Source organism: Manis javanica, chromosome 15 (assembly GCF_040802235.1).
Source record: "Manis javanica isolate MJ-LG chromosome 15, MJ_LKY, whole genome shotgun sequence".
Classification (NCBI taxonomy): domain Eukaryota; kingdom Metazoa; phylum Chordata; class Mammalia; order Pholidota; family Manidae; genus Manis; species Manis javanica.
Window position 1 is genome coordinate 48,976,759 of NC_133170.1, and position 23,831 is coordinate 49,000,589.

Genomic DNA, 23,831 nt, shown 5'->3' on the forward strand with positions numbered 1-23,831 from the left:
GTCAAGCAGTATCTGAAAAAGATGGATGTCCTACTCTTTACTAAAGCCAAGTGCACATGAAAAGTCCTGCCATAAGAGAGGAACCCGCTGAAAGTTTAGAAACTGTCCAGTTTTCCTATGCTTCCTCTCCACCTTAATTTCCAGTTACATGGCCCCAGGCTGGAGTACTGGACTTGCCTTGGATAAAGATGATTTGCTCTCTCCTCATTTTCTCCTTCCTTCCCCTTATTCGTTCATTGCCCTCCTCCTTCCTTCTTTCTACTTTCCTTCCTCTACTGGTGCCTTAGCATTCACATTTCAAAGCATCCCATGTATACTAAACCCTTATCATCTATATTATATATCATGTCCATTTCATTTATTGAGGAAGAAACCATGTTTTATTAGACTCCATAGCTTCAGTAGCTGCAGGACTCAAAAAATGTTTGGTTAGTAAGAAATTGGGGATAGGGTTCCAATGATTTTAATACATATTGCACTGTGTTGCAATTATTTATATATCTAAATATATATAGGAATCCTGTGAGTGATAGAAAAAAAATAATATCTCCATTTTTCAGATGAGAAAACTGAGTCTCAAAGGCATGAAGAGACTATACTGAGTTTGCACAGTTAGTAAATGATGGTCTAAAATGCAGACCTTTGGAATTTCACCCCAGTATCCTTCCCTCTCATGTTATTTAAGACCCATGGGGAATAATTCCATAATTTCTGTGTGTTATAACAGGTGTGGACAGGATCTTGAACCTTGAGTTGAAGGAATGACTCATTATTTTCTTTCTTGCCTTAACCAGTGGATAAAGGCAACATTGATTCAGATAGATGCCATGGGGTAAAAGCATGTGGCAATGCTACTGTTACATAAAACCACTCTTTACACAGACTGTATCAGTTAGCTATTGCTGTATAATAAGCCACCCCAAAGCTCAGTGGCTGGAACATAAGCATTTATCATTACTTAGGAAATGATGGATCAGCTAGGTGATACTTTGGGGTTCACTGGGCTCTCTCTGAGTCTGTGGTCAGCTGCAGATTGGGTAAGCAACTCTGCTGACCTTGTTTGTGTGCCCTCTCAGGTTCAGGGGCAGGCTGGTTCTAGAATGATCTAGCATGGTCTCAGCTGGGCTAACTGGACTCTCTTCTATCTGGTCCTTCCTTTTTCAGCAGGCTAGCCCAGGCTTGTTCATACACAGTGATAAGGTTCCAAGAGGGGCTAGCAGAAGCATACAACATCTCTTGATGTCTAGGGTTGGAAATGGCACAACGTGATTACCACTGCATTCTCCAGTTAAAGCGGGTCCCAGGCCAGCCCAGATACAAGGGCTGAGGGGTGGTCTCCACCTCTTGATGGGAGGAGTTGCAAAATCACAATGCAAAGAGCATGAGTCTAGGAAGACAAAGAAGGTTCAGGTCCCCTTTGCATTCAAGCCACCACACAAGCATGGCCCCCCTTTCCAGGCACCCTGTTCCTCTTGCTCCATTTCTGCAGCATTTGCCAAGAGGTCATACTCCCCGGGGGGGACTCACTGAAGCTGCTTCTCAGAACCTTTCCCATGCTAAGTACAGTACCTCATCTGTATTGTTAAAAATGTTTTAAGAGGGAAAATATAAGAACATCAAGAACTGCAATTCATTTTCTGAAAATTAATTGAGTTTGGAGGACTGTAGGAGTGAAAAATTTGTCCATTAGGATTCCTCATGATAGAGACTGCTGTTTAATATTTGAAAGGCTGTAACTTGCTGTGAAGAATTTGTATGATGCAGAGCAGGATACAGGTTTATCTGGAAAAGTCCACTGCTGAGAATTTCCTTTGAGCCCCCACCCCCCGAGTCAGATACTTCTTTGAAAGGCGGTCCATGTCTACTCCCAAGAACGAAATACAGAGGGGTGTGCCTGTATATCTGCTCATTTTATCGAAAATATGGATCCTTATTTTAATACTATTTCTTCCTGAATCTGGGCTATCTGCAGTTTTACAAAAAAGGTAAAAAGACCCACCAAATGGGCTTTCAGATATACACAAGGATGGCTTCAGCAGAGTGAACTTCAGCCTGATGTAACAAAGAGCTTCCTGCAAATGGCTTATGGAAGTGGATACTGAACTCTCCTTTTCTAAACCAGAGGCTTTAGAAATGGTTGAGTTGATAACTCAGTAAGTGTGCAAGTTTACTCTTGATCAAAAAGCCAAGGGCCAGCCTCAGTGTGTCAACTAGCCATTTTTTAGCATTCAGTTTCAGGCCTTCGTCTCAGTGCCCATCTCTTGGATAATTGCCACAAACACAAAGCCAAGGACACACCAACCTGTGAACAGAATTTAGGGAAAGTCTTTACTGATATGAGCCATTGCTGAGGAGGGAATGTGCAAAGAAGTCCAACAGAGTAGGAAGCGAGGCGTATCTCAGAGGCAGTGAGCAACTTCTCATTTGCAAGCTCCTGCTTTTACACAGGCGTGCAAGAATGTTTTATTTTCCCTCGCCTCTGAACTCAGGCTACTTCCTGTAGTTCATACAAAACTCTTATCCAAAGAAAAGGATTTGTCACCTATAACAGAGCCTCAGAACTCCAACTCTCTTGCCTTGCAAGGATGGCCACCTGACTGGGCCTGCCCAAAAATGAACTAGGGCACAGCAGGGCTGCCCACACCAGCCCCAACAAGGGAGGGAAAGAGTATTTGGAATTATAAAACAAAGGGATTACTGTCCACTTGAGAAGAGGTAAAATCTACAAAGCTAAAAGCAACCAGTGAGAGGAAAATGTGTTTAAAATTGTTTTGAAGGTTTATTAGTCTACTATACCACTTGACTGAAAGAAGTATTTGGCATTTGTACATCCTGATATTTCAGGAGTTTTCAGTTAAATGCTTTGAATAGCATTATGATGCTGAGCTGGGCTGGTAGGTCGTCGTTAAATTCTATGCTATGGCCAGACTATTTCTCCTGCATATTTAATATTATCTAAAAATGCTAAGTATGCTGCCTGCCTAGTCCCTGGCGCTGTGAGCGATGCTGGGTCATCCTGAACTCCGAGCCTGATTGAGGTCATGTGTGTGCCTTTGAAGTCTGCATGTATGTTGCCGTGAGCCATCCAATCATGCGCCTTTGTGCATGAAACAGCCATCTAAATACAGGCCTGTGTGCATTAAACAGCCATCCAATCACGGGCCTGTGTACTTTAAACAGCTGTCCAGTCACAGGCCTTTGTACATTAAACAGCTGTCCAATCATGAGCCTGCGTGCATTTAACAGAGAGCCACGGGTGCCCTGCATTCAGCCTCATCCAGGAGACATGTATCACTTAGTGGCAGAGAAACCTTAGCTGTAGCTTCACTCACTAACCTCTCTTCTTTGTGTATTTCTTAAAGTTTCTACTATAGCAGCTTACATGGCAGGTGGTGTGTTAGGAGAAAGACATATCTCACCTTCCAGAAGGTCCTGATCTTGAGGGAGTATTCACCCCATCTCTACCCAACTTTATAGTGTCCTGGCTGTGTAAATTGCTTGAACACCAACCCCTAAATCCTGAAATTATGGGCAAATAATGTCTCTGTTAGTCATAGATCCATCCACCTGCTTTCAAATCCATGGTTAGTTCATTTACATAATCAGTTCAGGAAATGATTTTTAAATGAAGATTAAGTGGTGTTTTTGTCTTTTTCTTTCAAGTGTATGGTTATATTAGTTACAGGCCTTCCCACTCATGGCCACCACATAGTTCTAATCACCAACCCAGGCCAAACTCGTACTATTCTTGCAGTTAGCAAAAGTCAAGATAAACAAATTCCAGACTTTAATATTCAGACAAAAGTGAATAGATCATTAGGCTTCCTTTGCTAAATTCGGTATAGAGAACTTGGTGGATAAAAACACCATCGATGGCATTTTCCTGTTTTCCTTCTTGACAGAAGGAATTTTTAGTGAAAAATTTTCATCTCTTCCTGAATGCAAGTGAAATCCCCATCTTTTGCCCCTTTCCTGCATTACTTTTTATTGTGCACGTGGAATCAGTATTCCAGATACATGCACAAGTGCACACATTAAAATGAACATGGCTTCATTTATTTCCATGATTAGACATTCAAATAAAAGTGCTTGGGTGTCTGTTTTCATATTCATAGGTCGAGATCCGTACATCAGAGGTATTTGTATAAGTGACACTTTTATTACATTCATTTCATTTGCAGTATGATAGTGGGTCATAAATATGTTACTTTTATGCCACCAGATCTGATTTGTAGCGCTTAGCTCTCGCAAGGAGAACACTTGATGTTTATGGAGCACCTTTCTTCCAGGAAGTGCTTTGCAGACTTTGGGTGGGGTTCTACCAGGTGTGTAAATCCCACCTAACCCTCTGGATGCCCCACCTGCTGTGTCAGCCTCCGGGCCCCCGCTGTAGGCACAGAGCAGCTAGTGAGTCCCCAGCCCCAGGCCCTGAGGTGAGAACAAAATCTTTACTTTTTGGAAGGAAGAGGTGCAGGTGGGCAGAGGCACTCACAGATAGCCACATCTCATCCCACACTCACCTCCTCTTTCATGAAACAGTTTTTGAGCCCCCACTGTGGGCTGCATGCTGGAGTAAGCCCTGGGGACACAGAGATGAATAAAATGTGGCCTTGCCTTCCAGATATTCCCAGACTGGGAGGGGAGGGTGTATGGAATTCTAACTGTCCCACTTCCTTGGGGGAGCTGGGACTCCGAGGGGGCAATGGGGGCCCCATCCCCGCCTCCTGGGCCTTCCTAGGCACTCACTGGGCCTGAAGGCACTTTGTCCAACCCCAGGTCCATCATAGGTGTATTGGGCCTGTGCCAGCTGGGTGCCATCAGAATGAAAGAAGAGACCAACCATCAAACATCACGGGCAGCCTTTGGGGCTGAGCACCAGCTGCCCAGCCCAGACTTGCAGAGAAGAAAATCCTGGACCTCCACCCACTGGCCCCTCCTGCCCCTCAGCTCATTCTCTCCTTCCCCGCATCAGCCCCACCCCTACACGCACGTGCGCGCGCGCACACACACACACACACACACACACACAGTGAAACCCACACAATATCCCTCAAGGCCCTTAACCACATGGTGGAGTTGCATGTTCAGTGGACCCAGCAGAACCCAGTGGTTAAGGGTGAGGACCCTGGAGCCACGTGTTCTGAGTTCAGATCCACATGACTGACAGGATCCATGACCTTGGGCAGCCTACTTACCTTTCTGTGCCTGAATTTTCTCATCTGCAAAACGGGCATAATGTACCTATCAGGCTGTTGTCAGGATTGGATGACCTAATGAGTGGAGGCTCCCACGAGTGCCCAGAGCTGCTGTGATAGTGGACATGAACACCTTCCATATTACAGTGAATAGCATCCAGTGTCAGTCACAGTACATCTGGTTATAGTGAAGCCGACATCCTTCCTATCACTGTTAGGTGGCTGATGTCTGTCTCCCAGCAGCAGTGAGCTACATGCAGCAGGAACCATTTGGGGGGCTCACCCTTTCATTCCCCACCATAGAAGGCACATAGGTGATTCTCAAAAAATATTTGTTCAATGAGTGAATGAATGAACAGAACAATGAAGGAACAAATAAGACCGTTTGGTGCCACAATGAGATGGCTTCTCCAAAAGCGTTCCTGCTGCTTACAGCCACAGGCCCCGCAATAATGCCTACAAGTCCTCGGCGTTCAGGGCCACCACTCTCCAAGGGCAGGACCTTAAATTCTTCCCAAGGGACCAGCCTGCACCAGCCTTTACAGCAGACTCACTCTCTGCACCTCACACAACACCTGCCCATCGCCGAGGGTGCTGTCACCAATCCAAGATGGCACAGGAAGGGGCCAGCTCCTGTGGGAGGGCAGCCGTGGCCCTGGTGCTCCAGCCAGGTTCCTGCAGCACCAGTGTCCCCCTGCCTCACACTGGTGGCACACAAGGGTGAGCTCCTGCCCCCTCCAGCAGCTGCTGACCATGAGCCCCGAGGCTGGGCAGAGGTGCCGTCCCTGGGCCTGGTGTCCAAGGCCCAGCATCCTCTCTGTGATTCTGGTGATTCCTGGCAGCTGCCCCATGCCAGGCCCAGATACCATGCCTGCATTCTACAGCAGTTTAAAACCTTTGAGCAAAGCAGCTGCTGAAGCCACATGTTTAGAAAATTTGTCCACCAATTTAGTAACCTTTACATAATTGGAGCATTATCACGAGGGATTACTGCATTTTGCAGTTGCAGAGGAGTTTCCAGTATCCTCAGGAGCCATCTAGTCATGAAGACATTCGGAGATCAGGCACTTTGCTTGCAGAGGGCAGGAACAGTCTGGAAGGGAGCAGGAACTGACACACTGGTCCCCTCACAGCTGGCCAGCTGCTAAGAGTGCTCCAAGTCTGGGCCCCAACCACAGAAGATGGAGCCCTGGCTCTGTGGCTGTCATTTTGCAAAAGGTGGGAACTGTCACTGCACAGCCCGGCCAGGTGCCACCCACTTGGTGCCCAGCTGCCACTCACTGAGGGCCCCTTGCTGCCTGCCCTCACCTCTCACCCTCTGGCATGGCGTAGATGCTCGATGGTGGCAGCTCACAGAAAGCCCCCACCTCTCACCCTCCCAGGCAGCCCTCTGGAGCTGTGTATGCTAATCTGAGTGTTCCAGGTAGTTTTGCAGGGGCCCTGGGGGTGTGGGGGACGTGGAGCAGGATGCTTAGAGTCCAGGCATGGGTCTCAGACCAGCCTGGGGCTGGGATGGCAGGGGATTATTCTGTGTGTGGCTCTTCTCTCTGCTTTCCTGCATATTCCACTGAAATCCTGACTCGGCTGCTTCCAAGCAGAGTGTAGATAAGGAGTTATAGTGCCCACCTCACCCAGCTCCCTGGGAGTTGATGAGCTGCAATGCTCAGGTGCTATGCAGGCAGGAGGTGGTGGCACTGCCACTGCTGTGGTGAGCGGTCCCTGGTACTGCCTTCCTGCCGGGTCCCGTTGGAGTGGTTCCTAGTGTTCAGCGACCCTTGGCCTCCAGGGGTCTGGGGCTTTTCTGTTGTTCTTGTTGTTTTATGATGTAGTTCATAGTATAACATTCATCCTTGTAAAGTGTGCATTTCAGTGGTTTGTCATAGATTCACAAGGTTGTACCACCAGTACCACCATCTAATTTGAGAGCGTTTTCATCTCCTCAAAAAGAAACCCCATATCCGTGAACAGTCACCTCCTATTTCCCAACCTACCCACCATAGGCAACCACTGATCAGTGTTTTGTGTACAAATCCGCTTGTTCTGGGCATCTCACGTAAATAGAATTCTTTAATATGTGGCCCTTTGTGACTGGCATGATGATCTCAAGGTTCCTCCCTGTTATCACAAGCATCAGACTTACTATTTTTACAGCTAGTAATATCCCATTGTGTGAATAGACCGCATTTTGTTCATCCATTCATCAGGGGATGGACATTTGTGCTGTTCCCACTTTTTGGCTATTTTAAGTAAGGCCATCGTAAACACTTGGGTACACATTTTGCAGAACATACATACATTTTCTGTTCTTTTGGGTACTAGGAGTCGGGGTGCTGGGTCATCTGGTAACTCTGTGTTTAGCGTTTTGAGGCACTGCTATTATTTTCCTCAGGGCTGTGTTTTGGAGGGGCCCTTGTTACTTAGATATGACTTTGGCATTAGCTGCAGAGAGGGTGATTGGCAGGGCCCCGGGGGGGAGGGGGTCTGATAGCCTCCACTGAGAGCCCGTGGTGCTCGCACGCCATCTTCAGGCCAAAGCCTCCCCTGTCCCCGCCTCAGACCCGGCTGCCTCACCTGCACCCGCACCTGCCGGGAAAGGCCTGGGCATGAGGCCACTCTGCCCTAGAAGAGAATGCATTTGAGGCTGAGGAACCTAACACTGGTTTTGTCCCCTCATTTTTGATCTGGAAATATTCAGAGCCAAAGAACAGTGTCATTTCAGATGCTAGAGGGAGGGGATCCTCAGGTGAAGAAAGAGCATGTCGGCTGTGGAAGCATTCCTTAGCCTCTCTGAGGTGTAAATGTCTTCATCTGTGAAATGGGTTTAAAATTGCTGCCCCATAAGGGGGTTATGTGGCTGCAGTCCCACTACTCTGCTCACTGGCCGGGCTGGGGGTGGGCAGCTTCCACACACGCCGAGGTTTTTCAGGACTGTCCGTGTCCTCCTCCCCCACTTCCATTCCCACCTCTCCCCTCCCACCACTTCCTCTCTCCCGGGGCTCGCCTTTCACTCTGCTCTCAGCTGTTGCCTGAAGCAGGGCCTCGGGAGCCTCACAGTGTGGGCCCGGGGGAGCTGCCAGTTCTCAGCTGGCCACGCTGGGTGCCCCTGCCAAGGTGAGCCTGGCCAGCCTTCCTTAGGGCTGTTGGGTTGTGTCCCAGGTCACAATGGCAGGGTGCAGAGCCAGGCTGTGTCCGGCCTGGCCACCCCTATGTCCCCAGGGAATGCTGACTCCCAGAGGGGGTCCCCTGGGCTGGGTTTCCCTGTTACCTCTTTGGGTCTCAGTTTCCTTCCCCAGGGGATCCTAGCCAGAGGCCAGAGCTTTGGGTTACACTCAGATTGGAAGTCACCTGAGAGGCCTGTGAGGGGAGAGGGAGCCTGGGGGACGTGCAGGGACAGGGACACGCCTGCTGAGGCCCGGTGGGCCAGACAGGGTGTGGATGAAGTGGATGAGCCAATGGGTGGTATTCCAGGCCAACGGGTTGTTATGCAGAGATTTGCTATTTGCAAAGATATTTAAAAGTAACAAAGATGGTATGAATAACGCAGTTTAGGAAGCAGAAAAGCAAAATCCATAATCTCATTACCTTTAAGATGAATTTCTTCAAAAGTGCCAGTCAGTGCATTCAGAAAATTAAAAGGCAAACAGCAAGCCAGAGGGCTGCTCTGGGAAGCCCTGGTTATGGGCCCGGGGGCTTGGCTCAGGGGTGTGTCTCCCAGCAAAAGGGGGTCCCGTGTAATGCCTCTCCAGCTGTCCCTTCTGGAACTGGAAGAAAGGCCCTTGGGAAACCCTCTCTTCAAGGGATCCATCCACAGAGAGAGTTCTCTCCAAACACTGAGGCACTCGACCTTTTAAAGGGTGAGTCTGAACTCTCGGTAAGACTTGGCTGACCAGTGCACACAGACAGACCGCGCGCTCTGCTTGATGTTTATGGCACCTTTTCCCACTGATCCTCTGCCAGGTGTCCAGCGAGCACAAGGTGGCACAGGGGCATGGGGGTACAGGGGCGTTGAGACTCAAGGACACAGGTCACGGGACCTCCTGGCCCAGGTGGTGCGGGGCGGCTGTTGGGCAACTCCTGATGTGCCTTCTCTCTCATTTCCAGCCGTTAGGAATGACAGAAACAAGAAAAAGAAGGAGCCTTCGAAGCAAGAATGCACAGAGAGCTATGAGATGACAGCAGAGATGGATGACCTCACAGAGAAGATCCGCAAAGCCCACCAGGAAACCTTCCCCTCGCTCTGCCAGCTGGGCAAGTACACCACGGTGAGAGCTCCTTGCCGCTGGGCTGATGGGAGGATGGGCGCAGGCCTGTGTGCATGCTCACCCTTGCTCTCTCTCCCCCAACCCCAAGCCCGAGAAGGATGGCCACCCAGGTGTGCAGCTGAGTAGGACGTCTCTGTGGCCACCTCCCTCTGTGTGGCATCTTTGGACAGTCCCCAAGTAGGATGGCATTTCTACCAACTCACATACACACATTCACTCAAGAAATGCAGATCAAGCATGTATATGCCAGGCTGTGCATGGGACCCTTGGTGACACTATCCCGACAAGGCTGCTGCCCTGAAGTAGAACGGGGGGTTGGTGCCTGATGGACACCATACAGAGTCAGGGGCACCCTGAGGGGCAGGGCTCAGTCTTTAGAAACATGCATCCAGCTGTCAGATCCAGCCAAGACTCCTGGGGCGGGGGTCTGGCTTCCAAGAGGGGGCGTGTAAAACCCCTAAGTGAGGGCCTGGAACAGCACAGGTGTGACCCTGCCCTGGGGAGGGAGTAGCCCCCTTCTGCTCCCAGAGGTCTGCTAGGAGTGGCTTTCACTGAGGTTAGAAATAAAGAGATACAGAGAGGGAGAGAAAGTGGGATCAAAAGGTAGGGGGCACCTGTTGGCTGGTATAGGTGTGCATGTGGAAATGCCATGAGGTCCTCTCAATTTTTTAAGGTAGATTTTGCATGTGTTGTGTTCACTGGAGTCTGTTCCCAGTGCGTGGCACGTAATAGGCACTCAACAGACATTTGGTGGATGAGTGAGTGAGTTAAGGTAACTAGCATTTTGTTCTGGCCTCTGTAACTGGCTTAGGTTGCTTACCCAAGATGCTAGTAAACACATTTTTAAAAATCCAGATCTTGCAGCATTGCCGGTGTTAGTGGCTTGTGCACCAGGAAGAGCACAGTGGGAAAGGGCACACAGATGGAAGGTGGGCCCGTGATGCCAGGGAGAGAAGGGCCGTGAGGCAGCCCATGGAGTGCGCGCAGCCCTGCGTTTGGATGCTGGTGCCACAGCTTGATGTGCCAAATGGGAAGGGTGGCCGGAAGCAGGCCCAGGGAGTCTTCCAGGAGTTTGGGCCTGGGGCATGCCGGGGCAGCTCCTCAGGTGAGCATGGCTGTTGATGCTGCACAGACGTAGCACGAGTGTGAAGGGCGGACACTGGCGGTAGCCCGGACCCCTGGCCAAACCAAAGACTGAGTTGGGAAACAGGAAGAGCTGCAGACAGCACTTGCCAAACCTCCCTGGGCTGAAGCACCTGGCCAGTTTGTGAAGATGCAGGTCCCGGTGCAGCCGCTCAGGTGGGGCGTTCATAACAGGTTCTCAAGGGGTATGAGGCTGCTGGTCAACAGACCACGCTCTCAGTGGCATGAGCCACACTTTGAGCAGCAAGACCCTGGACAGCCCAGGACAAGTGTCTTTCCTTCTTCCTGACCTCAGAGGCCTGGGTGATGCCGAGACACGGGCACACCTCACCCACCAATTTGTGAGGCTGTGACCGAGTCTGCCAGGCCCAAGAAGGCTCTTGACTCAGTGGATGAGCCACCCTTGAGCCCGGGCAGCGCCATCCTCATCCAGAGCAGACACAGCAGCACAAGCCTGACACCATAAGGGAGCTCTTGCGTTAACCCAGGAGGTGAAGCAGGCCCAGGAACTGAGAGGTGCCAGGGGTTAATGCCATGTCAAGAACAAGGACAGTAGAACCAGAAGAATATGGTTTAAATCCTTCTCAACCAGCCATGTGACAGTGTGCAAGTTACTTAACTTCTCTCAGCCTCATTTTTCCCATCTGTAAAATGGGGATAACATAAAATGGTTAGGAAGATGAAATGAAGCAGTTCATGAAAACCTTCTGTGAAGGGCCCTAGAAATCTCTGTACAGTAGTGGTGTGACAGTCCCATTTACTGGGCCTGATCTGCAGGACCTGGTGCCATGCCTGGCGTATCTTGCGCCAACGAGAAGCAAAATGATTACTGAGTGGTGCCAGGGAGCACTTCCTGTGCTCCTTAGAGAAATAGTGATTGATTGTGAATTGTGTCCCAGGCACTGGATTGGGCTAAATATTAAGTGAGCGACCAAAGAAATAGGGGAATGAGCTGAGCCTGCCGTGGGAAAGGACAAGAGGAGAAGAGAGCAGGTGCTGTGGGGTGGTGGGATGTTGAGGGAGCGTGGGACCGGAGAACCAAGACGCCTGGCACAGTCTCAAATGCCAGCTGAAGTATTTGTGTGCTAGTCTGAAAAGAATGGAGAGAAATCAACAGTTTGTGATCAGGTGTCCATGTTGGCATTGTTACCATTACAGCTGATATTTATTGAGCCTTGACTGTGTACCAGGGACCATGTGCTCTCAATGTATTAATTCTTTTCCTTTTTACAAGAACTCTATGATGTGGGTATTGTTGCCTCCATATTACAGATGAGTAAACTGAGGTAAGATTATTGTCCCCATGTTACAGATGTGTAAACGGAGGTGTGGAAGGGCTGAGAACTCTCCCCTTGTCCGTTAACCAATGAGTGCGACTTCAGCGTGAACAGTCTGACCCCAGGGACAGCCCTTCTCACTGCCACACCATATACAGAATGATTCAAGAGGGTGGTTCACAAGATGGAATGGAAACAGGAGCCTTTAGGCATCTTGTTAGGAGGGGGCTATTACCCAGGAAGCAGTCAAGCTCCAGAAAAGACACAGTACGAGAACAATCAAAGTAAGAAGGGCCTCCTGGAAAGGGAAACTTTTGAGCCAGGTCCTGAGGTGAGAGACATAAAACAATCCCTGGGATCATTTTCTACACGTTAGGCATCTCCTGGTCTTCCAGAGGTGGGGGATCCAGTGAGGCCCTGACTCGCCTGCCAACCAGGTGAAATTATGCCTGCTCTAGTCTGGAGGAGGGAAGGCAGACACACAGTACGGCTGCACCCCTCCTAGAACACACACCCTGCTGTGACTTGTCTTCCCCCAGGACCTGGGGCCAGAGTGCGCCTTCGCAGCAATCCCCCATTAGCCTACACAGCTCCTTCCCACCCAAAAGCCAGCTAGAGCATCTGACCAGCCCCACGGGGCTTCTACACCTTCTGTCCCCCAGGCCTCCCTCTGAAATCTGATAGCCTCTCATGGCTTCTCATTACTCCTGAGATAGCCTGACTCCTGAGATAGCCTGATTCCATCTGCTTCCAGGCCACAAGGCTGCTGCCCAGCCTTCTGAGGTGGGGCAGGAGCTGTCGGGGCTGCAGCTCTGCAAGAGGCTGTCCTGCAGGCTTCTCTGGCTGCCAGAGCTTCCAGGCTCACAGCTCAAGTGTGGGGTGGGCATTGACACCGCGGGAGAGCCCCCACCCAGCAACAACTAGAAGCGGGCGGTAAATGCCTGGGCTTCCTTGCCCCTGGGGAGGATACCCCTTAGGTCTTCTCTAAGCTGTTTCCCAAAGTCCCCCAACAAGATGGAGGCAAATGCCCACAGGGTGACCTTTCCTGGCCACCTTCCCCATCCCTACTCCCCCTCCAGGACTTCCTGGGGTCTCTTTCCAAATAAGTGGCTTGCATTCAAAGCTTAGTCTCAGTCTGCTTCTGGCCCAAGACAGAGGGCTTCCTGAGGGCCTCTAGGGCCCCTTCCTGTTAATCCCTCTTTGGGGACAAGGCACCATCTGTCCTCAGTAGGGGCACACAGTCTTCAGCACTTTGCAGGAACTTTCTGCACCTCTTTGGATCAAGTAGGGAAAAATGGAAATACAAGTTTCATCTCCAGAGGATGGACCTTACCTGTGGACACCTGAATTCCATTCAGATGTACTGTGCCAGCCCATGGGATCCCGGCCGCTCTGATACAGTCTTTCACCCACTCTCCTCTTTATTTCTACCCTCTGTACACACAGCTAGCTCTGTTTTTATTGTGAGCAACTTCAAATTCTTTCTGGAAGTAGCAGGGGATATAAGTAAATAACAGCAGCCATAACACACTCTCTGTAAGCTCTGCGTTCCGAGCCAAGCATTTCTTTATAGAGAGCTTTTCGAAGATAGGCAGGTGCTTCCACTGCCAGGAAACTTCCCGCCACCTTCGCCAGACTGGGATCCCTGTCAGATGCCTTAGGATAAGTGGGCAGGAGAGGAATTGAAAAGGCAACTAGACCTCTGAAAGAGTACTTCCTTTTCTTCCCTAATCAGGGCAGATGTGGGGCAGACGGTCAGGCCCCAGGAGGCAGCAGGAATGGGTTGGGGAAGGCAGAACCATAATGTGCGGCTGGGCCTGGGCAGGGCTCACCTGCAAGCTCTGAGCGAGCCTCTGGGGGAATATTTCTGACCAGAGATCCCCACTACAAACCAAGGGGGAGGTGGTGGTGGGGAGGGGTATTCCATGTGGAAAGATGGGAGGCAGGGGAGTGGCTCTTTATAGATGAGCTCTCCAAAGGAGAATAAAGGGGCAAACCAGAGGTCACATGCTAGCTCTGTAGCCATTTACTCTGCTTCCTTCGGTCGAACTCCGGTGACTCTGTCTCTAGGGCCTCATAGACCCGGGTTCAGATCCTACCTCTGCCACTTAGGGGTTGCATGACCTTAGGATTGCCATTTGAGCCTCAGTTCCCTCACCTGTATAATGGGATTTGAATGCCTACCTCATGGGGTTGCTGGGAAATTTTCATGAGAAAAATATATGAGAGGCCCTTGCACAGTTTCTGGCAGTGGTGTGCAAAGTGGACAGGCCTGCTCTTGGTCCTGTTAGGAATGCCTTGTCATTTTTTAGAGCCTCAGGCACGGTGTCCAGAGAAGCCAAGCGGTGGAATGGAAATCGCGGCAGTTCAGCTGGCGAGGCCTGGCCTGGGCTGTCTGCTCGGGGCTGCGTTTGCTCCTGCGTCCCACTGCTCTGCTGCACGCGGGCTGTTCATCACCCTGCAGAGCTTGGTGGGACATAAGCTGCCCGCCGAGGGGCTCGTGAAGTTGAGCTAGGGAGATTTAAGGGGCTCTTAATCTACTCAGAAAAATGACCACCAGCAGAATCATTAAACAAGCAAAAGACTTTCCAGGAGACGAGTGCTTTAAGAAAGAAAGGATATTATGAGCAGTTCTGGCCATTTGTGGACTTGGCTTGCATTTTAGAGAACTAGCCCTGGAATCAGCCAGTGAAGCAGAACCTGACACTCAGGAGATCAGCCTCCCAGGGGAGATGCACCTGCTGGGGTAAAAGATCAGGGGGTCAGGAGGCCTGGGTTCTAATCCTCACTGTGCCCCCTCCCAGTTTTCTGACCTTGAACCAGCTCTTACGTTCTAAGAGCCTATTTCTTGCCAGTAAAGACACCTGCCCTGGCCTTAATGCCTAGACCATTCTTTCATTTTTCCACACACATTCACTGCGTATCTTCTGCATTAGTTCCCTGGGGCTGCTGTAACCAAAGACCACCAACTGGGTGGCTTAAAGCAATAGAAATGTATTGCCTCTCCGTTCAGGGAGCCAGAAGTCTACAATCAAGGTGTCAGCAGAGCCACATGCTCTCTTGGATGGCTCTAGGGAAGAATTCCTCCTTGCTTCTCTTAGCTTTTGATGTTGAAGTCAGTTTTGGGTGGTCCCTGGCTTGTAGATGCTTTACTTCCCCTCTCTGCCCGTGGTCATCTTGTCCCCATGTGTCTTCATATCATCTTCCCTCTGTGCATGTCTCTCTCTGTCCGAATGCCCCCTTTGTACAAGGGCAGCCATCGTGTTGGATTAAGGTGATGGTACCTACCAAGAGAGGGTGTAGGGAGAATGGAGGGGACCTCATCCCAAAGCTCTTAGAACAGTGCTGCTGCAGCAAGCCCAAGAAGCTTCTGTAAGAAACACACAGAATGAAGAAGGAGAATGTGGATGATGGGAACTCTCTGCGGGCAGAACTTAAAATGGCATCAACCTCTTGGATTGGTCAAAAGGCAAAGACCTCGAGCCCAGGAAGAAGGTCACCTTAGCAGATGTGCCCAAATTCCCAGGGACCCTTAGCTCTATTCATTTGAAGGATTTTGTGGTTCCTTCTTGGCTAGAAAGGAGCAGCAGGCAGGCCTGATGAAGCTCCACTAGTGCCCAGGAGCAGCCACAAGTGGGAATTAAAGACACCTCCACTTGGGGTCTTGTTCTGAAAGAAAGTCCAGTCATAAAAGCAGTTGCTGGCAGCTGAGCACCAGGCCACCAGAAGAAAAGGATCCATTTATGAGACAAAAATGGCAGTTTAACTGGGTTTCATAGTGGGGTTGAGCTCCTTCCTGCTCAAGGTGGGCCAGGTGGCGGCCCCTTGGGAGCAGGCATGCAGCAGCACAGTGGGAGGTGGGCCTGCAGGGGGTAGTCCAGCCTGGGGGTGGGAGAGCACGGGTTTGCGGCAGGCCTGCGTCTTCCCCTTTTGGCTTCAGCTGCCAGCGAGGGCCCTGTTGCCTTCCCCCTTCCCCCTGGAATGCCTTCCTGCCCACCCCAAACAGCCATTTGCTGCAGCCCAGAGATAATACACAAGCCATTTTAAACCTCATGCCCATGAATCCAGCAACCAGTATAATAAAACACCAGGTTATTTTGTGTTTTATTAACTGCCTCTTCCCTTCAGTTTGCATAATAGTGAGTTAGATTTACATGCCATTAAGACAGCTGTGCATTATTTTTAATAGAAGGTACGACAGGCTTCTCTCCCTCAGCCCAGAGCGTGATAAAGTAACCTCATACGGGGCTGATGAAGATTTCATTCACACTCGCTGGCTTGTGGCGATGGCTTTTTTTCCAGATGGATACTCTATTGTAAAATGATTTCCCACCGTAAGCTCGCCTCTCTGTCCCTCTCTTCCATGTCATCTTCCTATGAACTGGATAAACTGCCTATTAAATTTAATTACAGCCCGAATGGCCGCACATCTTGATCTTCAGCTCCCCGGAGTGTACTGCATCCCACCAAGGTCCTTGAGGAAGGAATAAAATAAATCCGAGGCTGCATGCCTACTCTCTGCGAGGAGTGTTGTGGCAGGAGGCACTAGCGTCGGCCTCTCCTAGGGCTCCTGTGGCACCTCCCATGCAAGCTCCTCCTTCGGGCTTTCCTCACCAACATTAGAAAAAGCTAGTTTTCTTGGCTCTGTGGGTGGATTTCCACTGAGGTGGGGAACTGAAGCTGTTGGTCTGGGCACATGGTAATTTGTCAGAGGCCTCAGCACCCTGCCTGGGGAGCCTCGCCCTCTGTTGGATGGTTCCCTTCTGCCCCTGGAGGCAGCAGAGGCCTCGTGAGCAGGCCTAGCCACAGCCCAGGAGAGCTTCGGCCTCCGAGTGTGAGCTGTTCTGACACATTTTAAGCCAGCAAGGACTTGTGGGAACTCCGTTCACTCACTGATTCACTCAACATATGTTTATTGAGCCCATGCTTGTGCCAGGCCCTGCTCTGGACACTGATGATGCAGCAGCTAAAGGTGAGACAAGAGCCCCATATAAAGAAGTAAACAATAGAGGCCAAGAGGAGACAGTGCTGTAAACACAGAGCAGCAGGATGGGGGTATGGGAGAGGGTCCGCAGTGTGGGGGGGAGGTACTATAATTTCAATTAGGAAGCACGGAGGGCTCAAGAGAAGGTGACATTCGATCACAGAAGGCAGGAAGGTGGGGGGTGCATCTTGCAGATATCTGGGAGAATGGCAATCCAGGTGGAGGGCGCCACCAGTGCAGACCCCGAGACCGGAGCGTGCCCGCCTATGCAGGGGTAGCCAGGAGCCCCATGGCGCTGGGGTGGAGTGAGCAGGAGGGCGAGTGGCAGTTCACGAGGTCAGATGGCAGCGGCCAGATCTGGGAGGGCCTTGCTGGCCACTGAGAAGACTTTGGCTTTCAGTCTGCGTCAGATGAGGAATCACTGGTGTTTCCAGCAGCAGTGACTTGCTCTGACTCTTGTTTTGAAAGGATTGCATTATTCCTTAGGTGTGACTAGACTGTAAGGAGGCCAGGGGGGAGTGAGGGAGGCCGGTGAGGAGGCTGTTGCAGGGATCCACGCAGGAGGTGATGGTGGCTCAGACCAGGATGGTAGCAGCAGAGGTGGGGCCTCTTCTCTAATTCTGGACAGTTCTTCTGGGCAGAATGTGAAACTCCCAGACCGAAACCATCTTAGGCTATAACCACACATTCGTCGGAATTCTTCCTGTCCAGGTTATAGAAACCCAAACTCAAATCAACTTAGATTTTTTTTTTAAGCCCTCATGTGGATCAGGTGTGGTGGACCCAGCAGCGAGCACCTTCAGAGCTGGCCCACTCTTCCCCTGCCCTCACATCGTGCACCTCGGCTTTCCTCTGAGCTGGCCTCATTTTCAGGGAGGCCTCCACTGGGTGGTAAAGCTCCGTGTAATCCGCGCTCACAGGGAGCTTCCCGTCCCCAACTGTTCCAGCCACACTCTCAGAATTGAGCTTCAGCGGCCTGCTCTGCGTCACCTGCCCTCTTCCGAACCAGTCTCTGCGGGCAGCCGGAGGGGCTCTCTGACCGGCAGGCCAGAGTGGGAGGGAGGGAGCCCTGGAGGGAGGGAGGCAGCCCCACCCAAAGCCCAGGGCAGAAGGATGGAGGAGCGGACCCAAGGACTGCGGGGGCTGGACAGCGGGAGGCGAATCCCCCGGATGGCCTGCAACCCCATTCACCCCGGAGATGCTGCTCTGGACAGTACAGAAAGGAAACAAGGCCAAAACTTGGAGTGCGGTCCTCACTGACTGCACGAGGAAATTTAGGTTGAGGCTTGTGGCAGGCAGCAGGGGGGGGGGGGGGCAGTAAGGGGACTTTGCTGGCCATGTTGCCTCTGCACCTGTGGATGGAGGAGAAGGCGGGCAGTGCCGAGAGCCGGGTGGGGGGTGCTGAGGAAGGGGCTACACCAGGCACCAGGGTTTGCTTCCTGCCCTCTGGGGTCCTACCTTAATGTTCCCAGCAGTCCTTGAGGGCAGGTCCTATGGACCCCTCTTCACAGGGGGGGAGACTGAGGCACAAGGGAGGGGACTGCCTGGGGGAGCACACCTGTCAGGCCCCGCTAGGGATCAGGTGGGCCACACAAAGCTGGGATCCACGTCTGGCACCGCCCCTGCCCCACGCCCCCAGCACGTCACCCCCTCTCTGAGGGGGACTTTCCCCGCCCTACAGTGAAGCTCGCGGCCGCCCGTCCCTGGGCGCTGTGGGCCTTGGCCGAGGCGCGGCCGGCCGTGGCGGGGACCCACGTGGTGAGGCTCGGGCAGCCGCCGGCGCCACCCCGCAAGGCTGCCAGCTCATCTGGGGTGTTCTGCTGCTACACGCCCGCCCCGGGCTACCTGCAGGGGTCCGCACCTCCTCCGGAAACAGAGGGGGGGGAAGGTCCCCGAGTGGAGTGGAGGGCTGTATGGAGGACCCCAGCCGGGAGGTGGCCCTTGAGAGGAAGGAGTCCCCTCAGTTTCCTCTGTGGCAATCGAAAGACAAGGCATCGTGCGGGACCGTGGGTCTGGGGTTCCTGCGTGGGAGCCACGGAGGGACTAGAGGGCCAGGGGTGCCCTGTGCGGCTGCAGCAGCTGCGCAGGGCGCGGGGCCAGGCTGGCCCAGGTCGCTGAGGACCGCGGGAGAGTCTAAACTTCGTCGTTGAACCATTTCGTTTTTCCTCTTGCTTATCATCACTACTTTTTCATCTTTAATTTTTATTATGAAAAATTAATAATAAGAACTTTATTAAAATAGGAAAGTGGTGAAATAGAGTAATAGGAAAGCAGAGAGACTAGAATAATGAACGCTGTGATCACTGCACAGCCAGCCCAGGTTTCATCGTCCGTCCACACTCTTCCCATCACAAGTAATTTGGAAGTAAATTACAAACATCTTATTTTGCCTGGAAATATTCTAACACGTGTCCTAAGTGATAGAAACTCCAGCAAACAAATGCTTAACAGCAGGGCTGTCTTAATTCCTCCTGAAACCAAGTTAACATCTCACACACCTTAATAGCTCCGATTTCCCGTGTTGGTATAGATGTCACAATTTCTTTATTTATTTGAATCCTATCAAAATTCAGATAAGGTCTACACCTAGGAATTGGTTCATGTCTCCTAAAACCCAGTTTTTTCCCCCAAGTCAAATTTATTGGGGTATAGTTTACGTAATATAAAATTTATCTTTTTTAAAGATAAGTTTGATAAATTTGGCAGAAGTATAGTTAGGTAACCACCACCCCAGTTAAGATGTAGGACATTTCTGTCACTTCCAAAAGTCCCCTCATGTGCCTCTGTGGCAAACTGTCCCCGCCCCAGCCCCTGGAAACCACTGATCTGTTCTCTGTCACTGCAGTTCTGACGTTACCCGAACACCTATAAGTGGAGCCATCCTGTGTGTAGGCTTTTGTGTCTTCTTCCCCTTGGAAGAACTCTGCCTTCTACCCTATCCTCACTGCCCCTCCAGCAGAACAAAGTATGACTATGGAAGAGATTACAAGGGACACATGATGTGTTTACCCTGGCCAGGTAGCATTACACTTTCCATAAAATGCTCATCTAGCTGCCATGTGTGAATAGCATAAATGGGCTACAGTGTTTGCCCTCAACAACAATGTTTTATCTGTGCTAACTGGACTGGGTTGGGGTTCTAAAGATGAATAAAACATAATCTCTGTCTTTGAAGAGCTCAAAGTCTATACAAAATGTGACAAATTAAAAAGCACCCTGTAAGTGAAGCCATCCTGTGTGTAGGCTTTTGTGTCTTCTTCCCCTTGGCATAATGCTTCGGTGGCCCATCCATGTGGCAGGAGGTTCCGGTGTTTACTTGGTTCCTGCTGATGAGTGTTCCATTGCATGGTTGTGTCACAGGTTAGCGTTCATTGGTTAATGAGCACCTGGGTTGAGTGGCTTTTAATCTGTAGGTTTCTCTGTCCATTTCCCTCCCCCCTTGCAGTGTATCTGTTGAACAAAAGGAACTGCTCAGTTGGTTTTCTGAGGTCTCCCCTATTCTGGATGCTCGCAGTCACATCCCCCATGGTGTCATTTGTTGTGTTCCTCTGTCTCCTGGATTTCCTTCAGTCTAGAGGCTCGCTCTGATTCTGATTTGACCATTTCGTAGGTGATGGTGTGTTTCCATCAGGAAACCCACATGACAGGTCGCCTCTTTTTAAGATAATAGCAACCACTGCAGGGCAGTGCCTCAAGCTGTTTATTCATCAGGGTTATAAAATGATATCATCCATTCATTCATTCATTCATTTATTAGCTGGAATGATTGCAGAAAGAGCAGGTCCCCTCATCTGCTACTTGATTATCCAGTGGACCAAAGATAAAACTTTGAGCACTTTTAAAAGATTAATCTAAGCTAAAAACTTAGCTACCCCACCAGGAAGCTCTCTGGTCACAACTAAGGTCAGAGCATTAATAGGAAGCATGTTGAATTCTGGGCCTTCTGTTGGGCTTCCCAGAAACTACCTCTGACAGTGTTTATTCTCCCTCTTAGAATTCCAGTGCTGACCATCGAGTCCGACTGGACCTGGGGCTCTGGGACAAATTCAGTGAACTGGCCACCAAGTGCATTATTAAGATCGTAGAGTTTGCTAAACGTCTGCCAGGCTTCACCAGCTTGACCATCGCGGACCAAATCACCCTGCTGAAGGCCGCCTGCCTGGACATCCTGGTATGTGCCTTTCTGAACTCTCAGTGGGGGAGGCTGGGCAGGGTAGGAGGGGACTGATGCTTTGAAAACCTCTTGAGGCTTGAGTGACCCCAGCCTCTCTTTCTGCCTTTGCACACTGAGTCTCACCCTCTGCCTGAGTCCCAGTTTGATTGCCAAAGGCTGAGAGACCCCCCTCCCCCCGGGGTTGGCAAAAGCCTTCCTACCCTCTCTACCCTCTACATGACTTTGGGAAAGAGCCCGGCCAGTGTCAGTCACAGGCCCTCTCCCACAGCCCCTTCCTCTAGCCTGCCCTGAAGGTCTGTGAAAGGCAACCAGGATTCTTCAGGCTAAATCCAGCAGGGGGCTCATAGTGCTCTAGTTGCACCCCCTGATCTTGCACCACCTCTGTTGGTGGCCTTGGGAAGATCCCTTCCCTCCATGGGTCTGTTTCCCCAACTGTGCAAAAGGGATCCAACTGTGCAAAAGGGATCCCTCTGCCCCCTGCTACTTTCACCCTGTGGCTTCTAGGGCCCTAGAGGGGATAAGGATGCTGTCACACCCCATCCTCTACAGGTCTCTGCTTGCCCACCCATTCTGTTCCTGGTGGTCCTGTTCACAAGTGGTTTGGGCCAGTCTGACCAGGACAGTTGCCTTGGACAGGGAGTCAGCTCCCGTCAGAGGTGGCAGGGATATGTCCTGCCTGGGAGAGTGTATGGTGATGGGCCTCTGGGGGAAGTGGGAGGGAAGGATGGCCTCCAGGGATACATAAGAAATAGGAGCAGTAAAATCAGCTTTTGAGGTGCTTTAATGGCATAGGTTTTTATTTTTATTATATCTTCCATAGCTTTGGGTATAAATAATTCTACAAGCAAATACAGTTATTCACTATAATTAAATACATACAATCCTGCTCAGGGGAAGAGAGGACCCCAGATGGGGCAATTGTTCAGGATGTGAATGTTTATGCGTCTCTCCCCTTAATCGTTAGATCTTTAGAGGAATGGTAATAGTTACTCAGTACCCGACAGGTGCCAGGGATCCTTGGAGCATATATTATATTTCCTTCTTATAAAATCAGAGGGTCTGAGGTGAACCTAGGAACAGTCAGAAAAAAAATGAAGCATCAGAGCAGCATGAATCTGTCATGTACCCACACCCTGGAGAGTCTGCAAACCTCAGCTCATTGAGCCTCACCCAGTTCAGTGAGCCTGGGGATGGAGACTCAGCCCATTTACAAATAAGGAGCTGGAGATGAGGTGACTCACCCAAGTCAGGTGAATGCTGAAGCTGCAACTCAAGACCCAAATCTTTCAATTGCAAACCCATGAGAGGAAGTGCAGATGTGAAAGATTAGAAGCATAAATAGGGGGTGTTTAGAGATGTGACACAGTGAGAGAACTAGCCAGGTCTCCAGAGACTATAATAGAGGCAGATTGGACAGATCAATAATTATCTTAATAAAGACCTAGTAGAATAATTAATACATTTAAAGGCTTTCCTCACAAAAGCTTGAAGTATAGTGCTCAGCAGAATTTCACCTAAGCCTCAGAACACCCCAAAGGTATTAGTAGAGACTGGAGTTATCGGCACATGCTGGGAAGTGCACCAAAGGCCTAGAGTGGCTGAGTGATCTGTGAGGTGGCACATGGGTCTGCACCAGGAAATGCTGTGGAATCCTAACCCCCTGTATCACATGGACACCCAGCAGGGCCTGGAGCCTTCCTGATGCTCAGGCTCTGATTATGGCCCTCTGCTTCTTAGTCCTTTTGTCTAGCTGCCAGGTGATGATGTTTGTGATTCCCTCAGCTCCAGCCCTTTGGGAAACATGAAATGAGGGATACTTTGAGATGCTCCAGGGAAGTGTCTTATTTCATTGCCACATGCTTTCTCACTGGGTGCTTAGATGTCCCTTAAAGTCCCCCTCCAACATCCAGCAGCCATCTTCCCACATCTCACTTCTAGACTGAAGCCTACTGCACTCCTCCCATGTGCCCGTGGATCCAGGAATCAGCCCTTAGCCCCTCAGTGGAGTCACTTAGAACAGGAACCCACTTGTGACCTTGGCCAAGTTACTGAACCTTTCCAAGCCTCAGTTTACCTGAGGCTTGTATAAAATAGGAATATAGCTCAATAAGACATTAACTAAAGTAAGGCATTGACTAAAGTAATCCCTTACCGGGCTCAAAGACTGTCATGGCTGTAATCATGGAACATGTGGTAGATGCACAGTGCTGGGGAAAGTGGGGGCAGAGCTGGCATGAGCATGGGGGCAGTGGCAGCCCTGTGGCAGGAGGCTGCAGACTCTTGCGGCTGCTTCTACCTGACCTCATGGGGGTGGGCGGTGGGGATGGGATGCAATAGGCAGTGGAGGATAAAGCCCTACCAGGGAAAGGACAGGGACCTCCAGTCATAGGAAACAAAACAGAAGGAATATTTACTTGGCCCCAGACAAGCACTCATTTCCAAGAATTTGTAGCATAGGCAATTAATCACAAGATCCTGAAAAATGCACAACTTCAAAGAGCATTTTTTGGACGAGACTATCAACTGGCAGAGCTATGTAGAAGAATCTTCTTGTCTAAGCCATTGATGTATGGATAGAGTGAAGCAGAGAGGCCAGAAGGATGGCCAGACACACTGGCTGAGGTTTCTTGGCCCCTAGAAAGGAAAGCAGCAGTTGTCGCAAGGGTCACCTGCCCTGACCTAGTACCACCCGCCTGCAGCTGGCAGTGCGTCATCTCGGTGTGTGGTCTCCTGATGAGGCAGGTTGGCACTGTGCTGGGAAGACATGGTCAGGCCAGAGGGGACCCAGTAGAGGAC

The 23,831-nt window shown here is 50.7% G+C and overlaps 1 protein-coding gene across 7 annotated transcripts in view; it reads left to right on the forward strand.

Moving 5' to 3' along the window:
* The window catches only part of RARB (retinoic acid receptor beta), a 368,014-nt gene that overhangs the window by 332,580 nt on the left and 11,603 nt on the right, over nucleotides 1-23,831 (forward strand). For all 7 annotated transcript variants that reach the window (XM_037008587.2, XM_073223415.1, XM_073223416.1 and 4 more), the window contains exons 4-5: nucleotides 9,297-9,457; nucleotides 20,856-21,032. In XM_037008587.2, coding sequence (XP_036864482.1) covers nucleotides 9,297-9,457; nucleotides 20,856-21,032 — 338 coding nt within the window. The remainder of the gene's footprint in view (nucleotides 1-9,296; nucleotides 9,458-20,855; nucleotides 21,033-23,831) is intronic.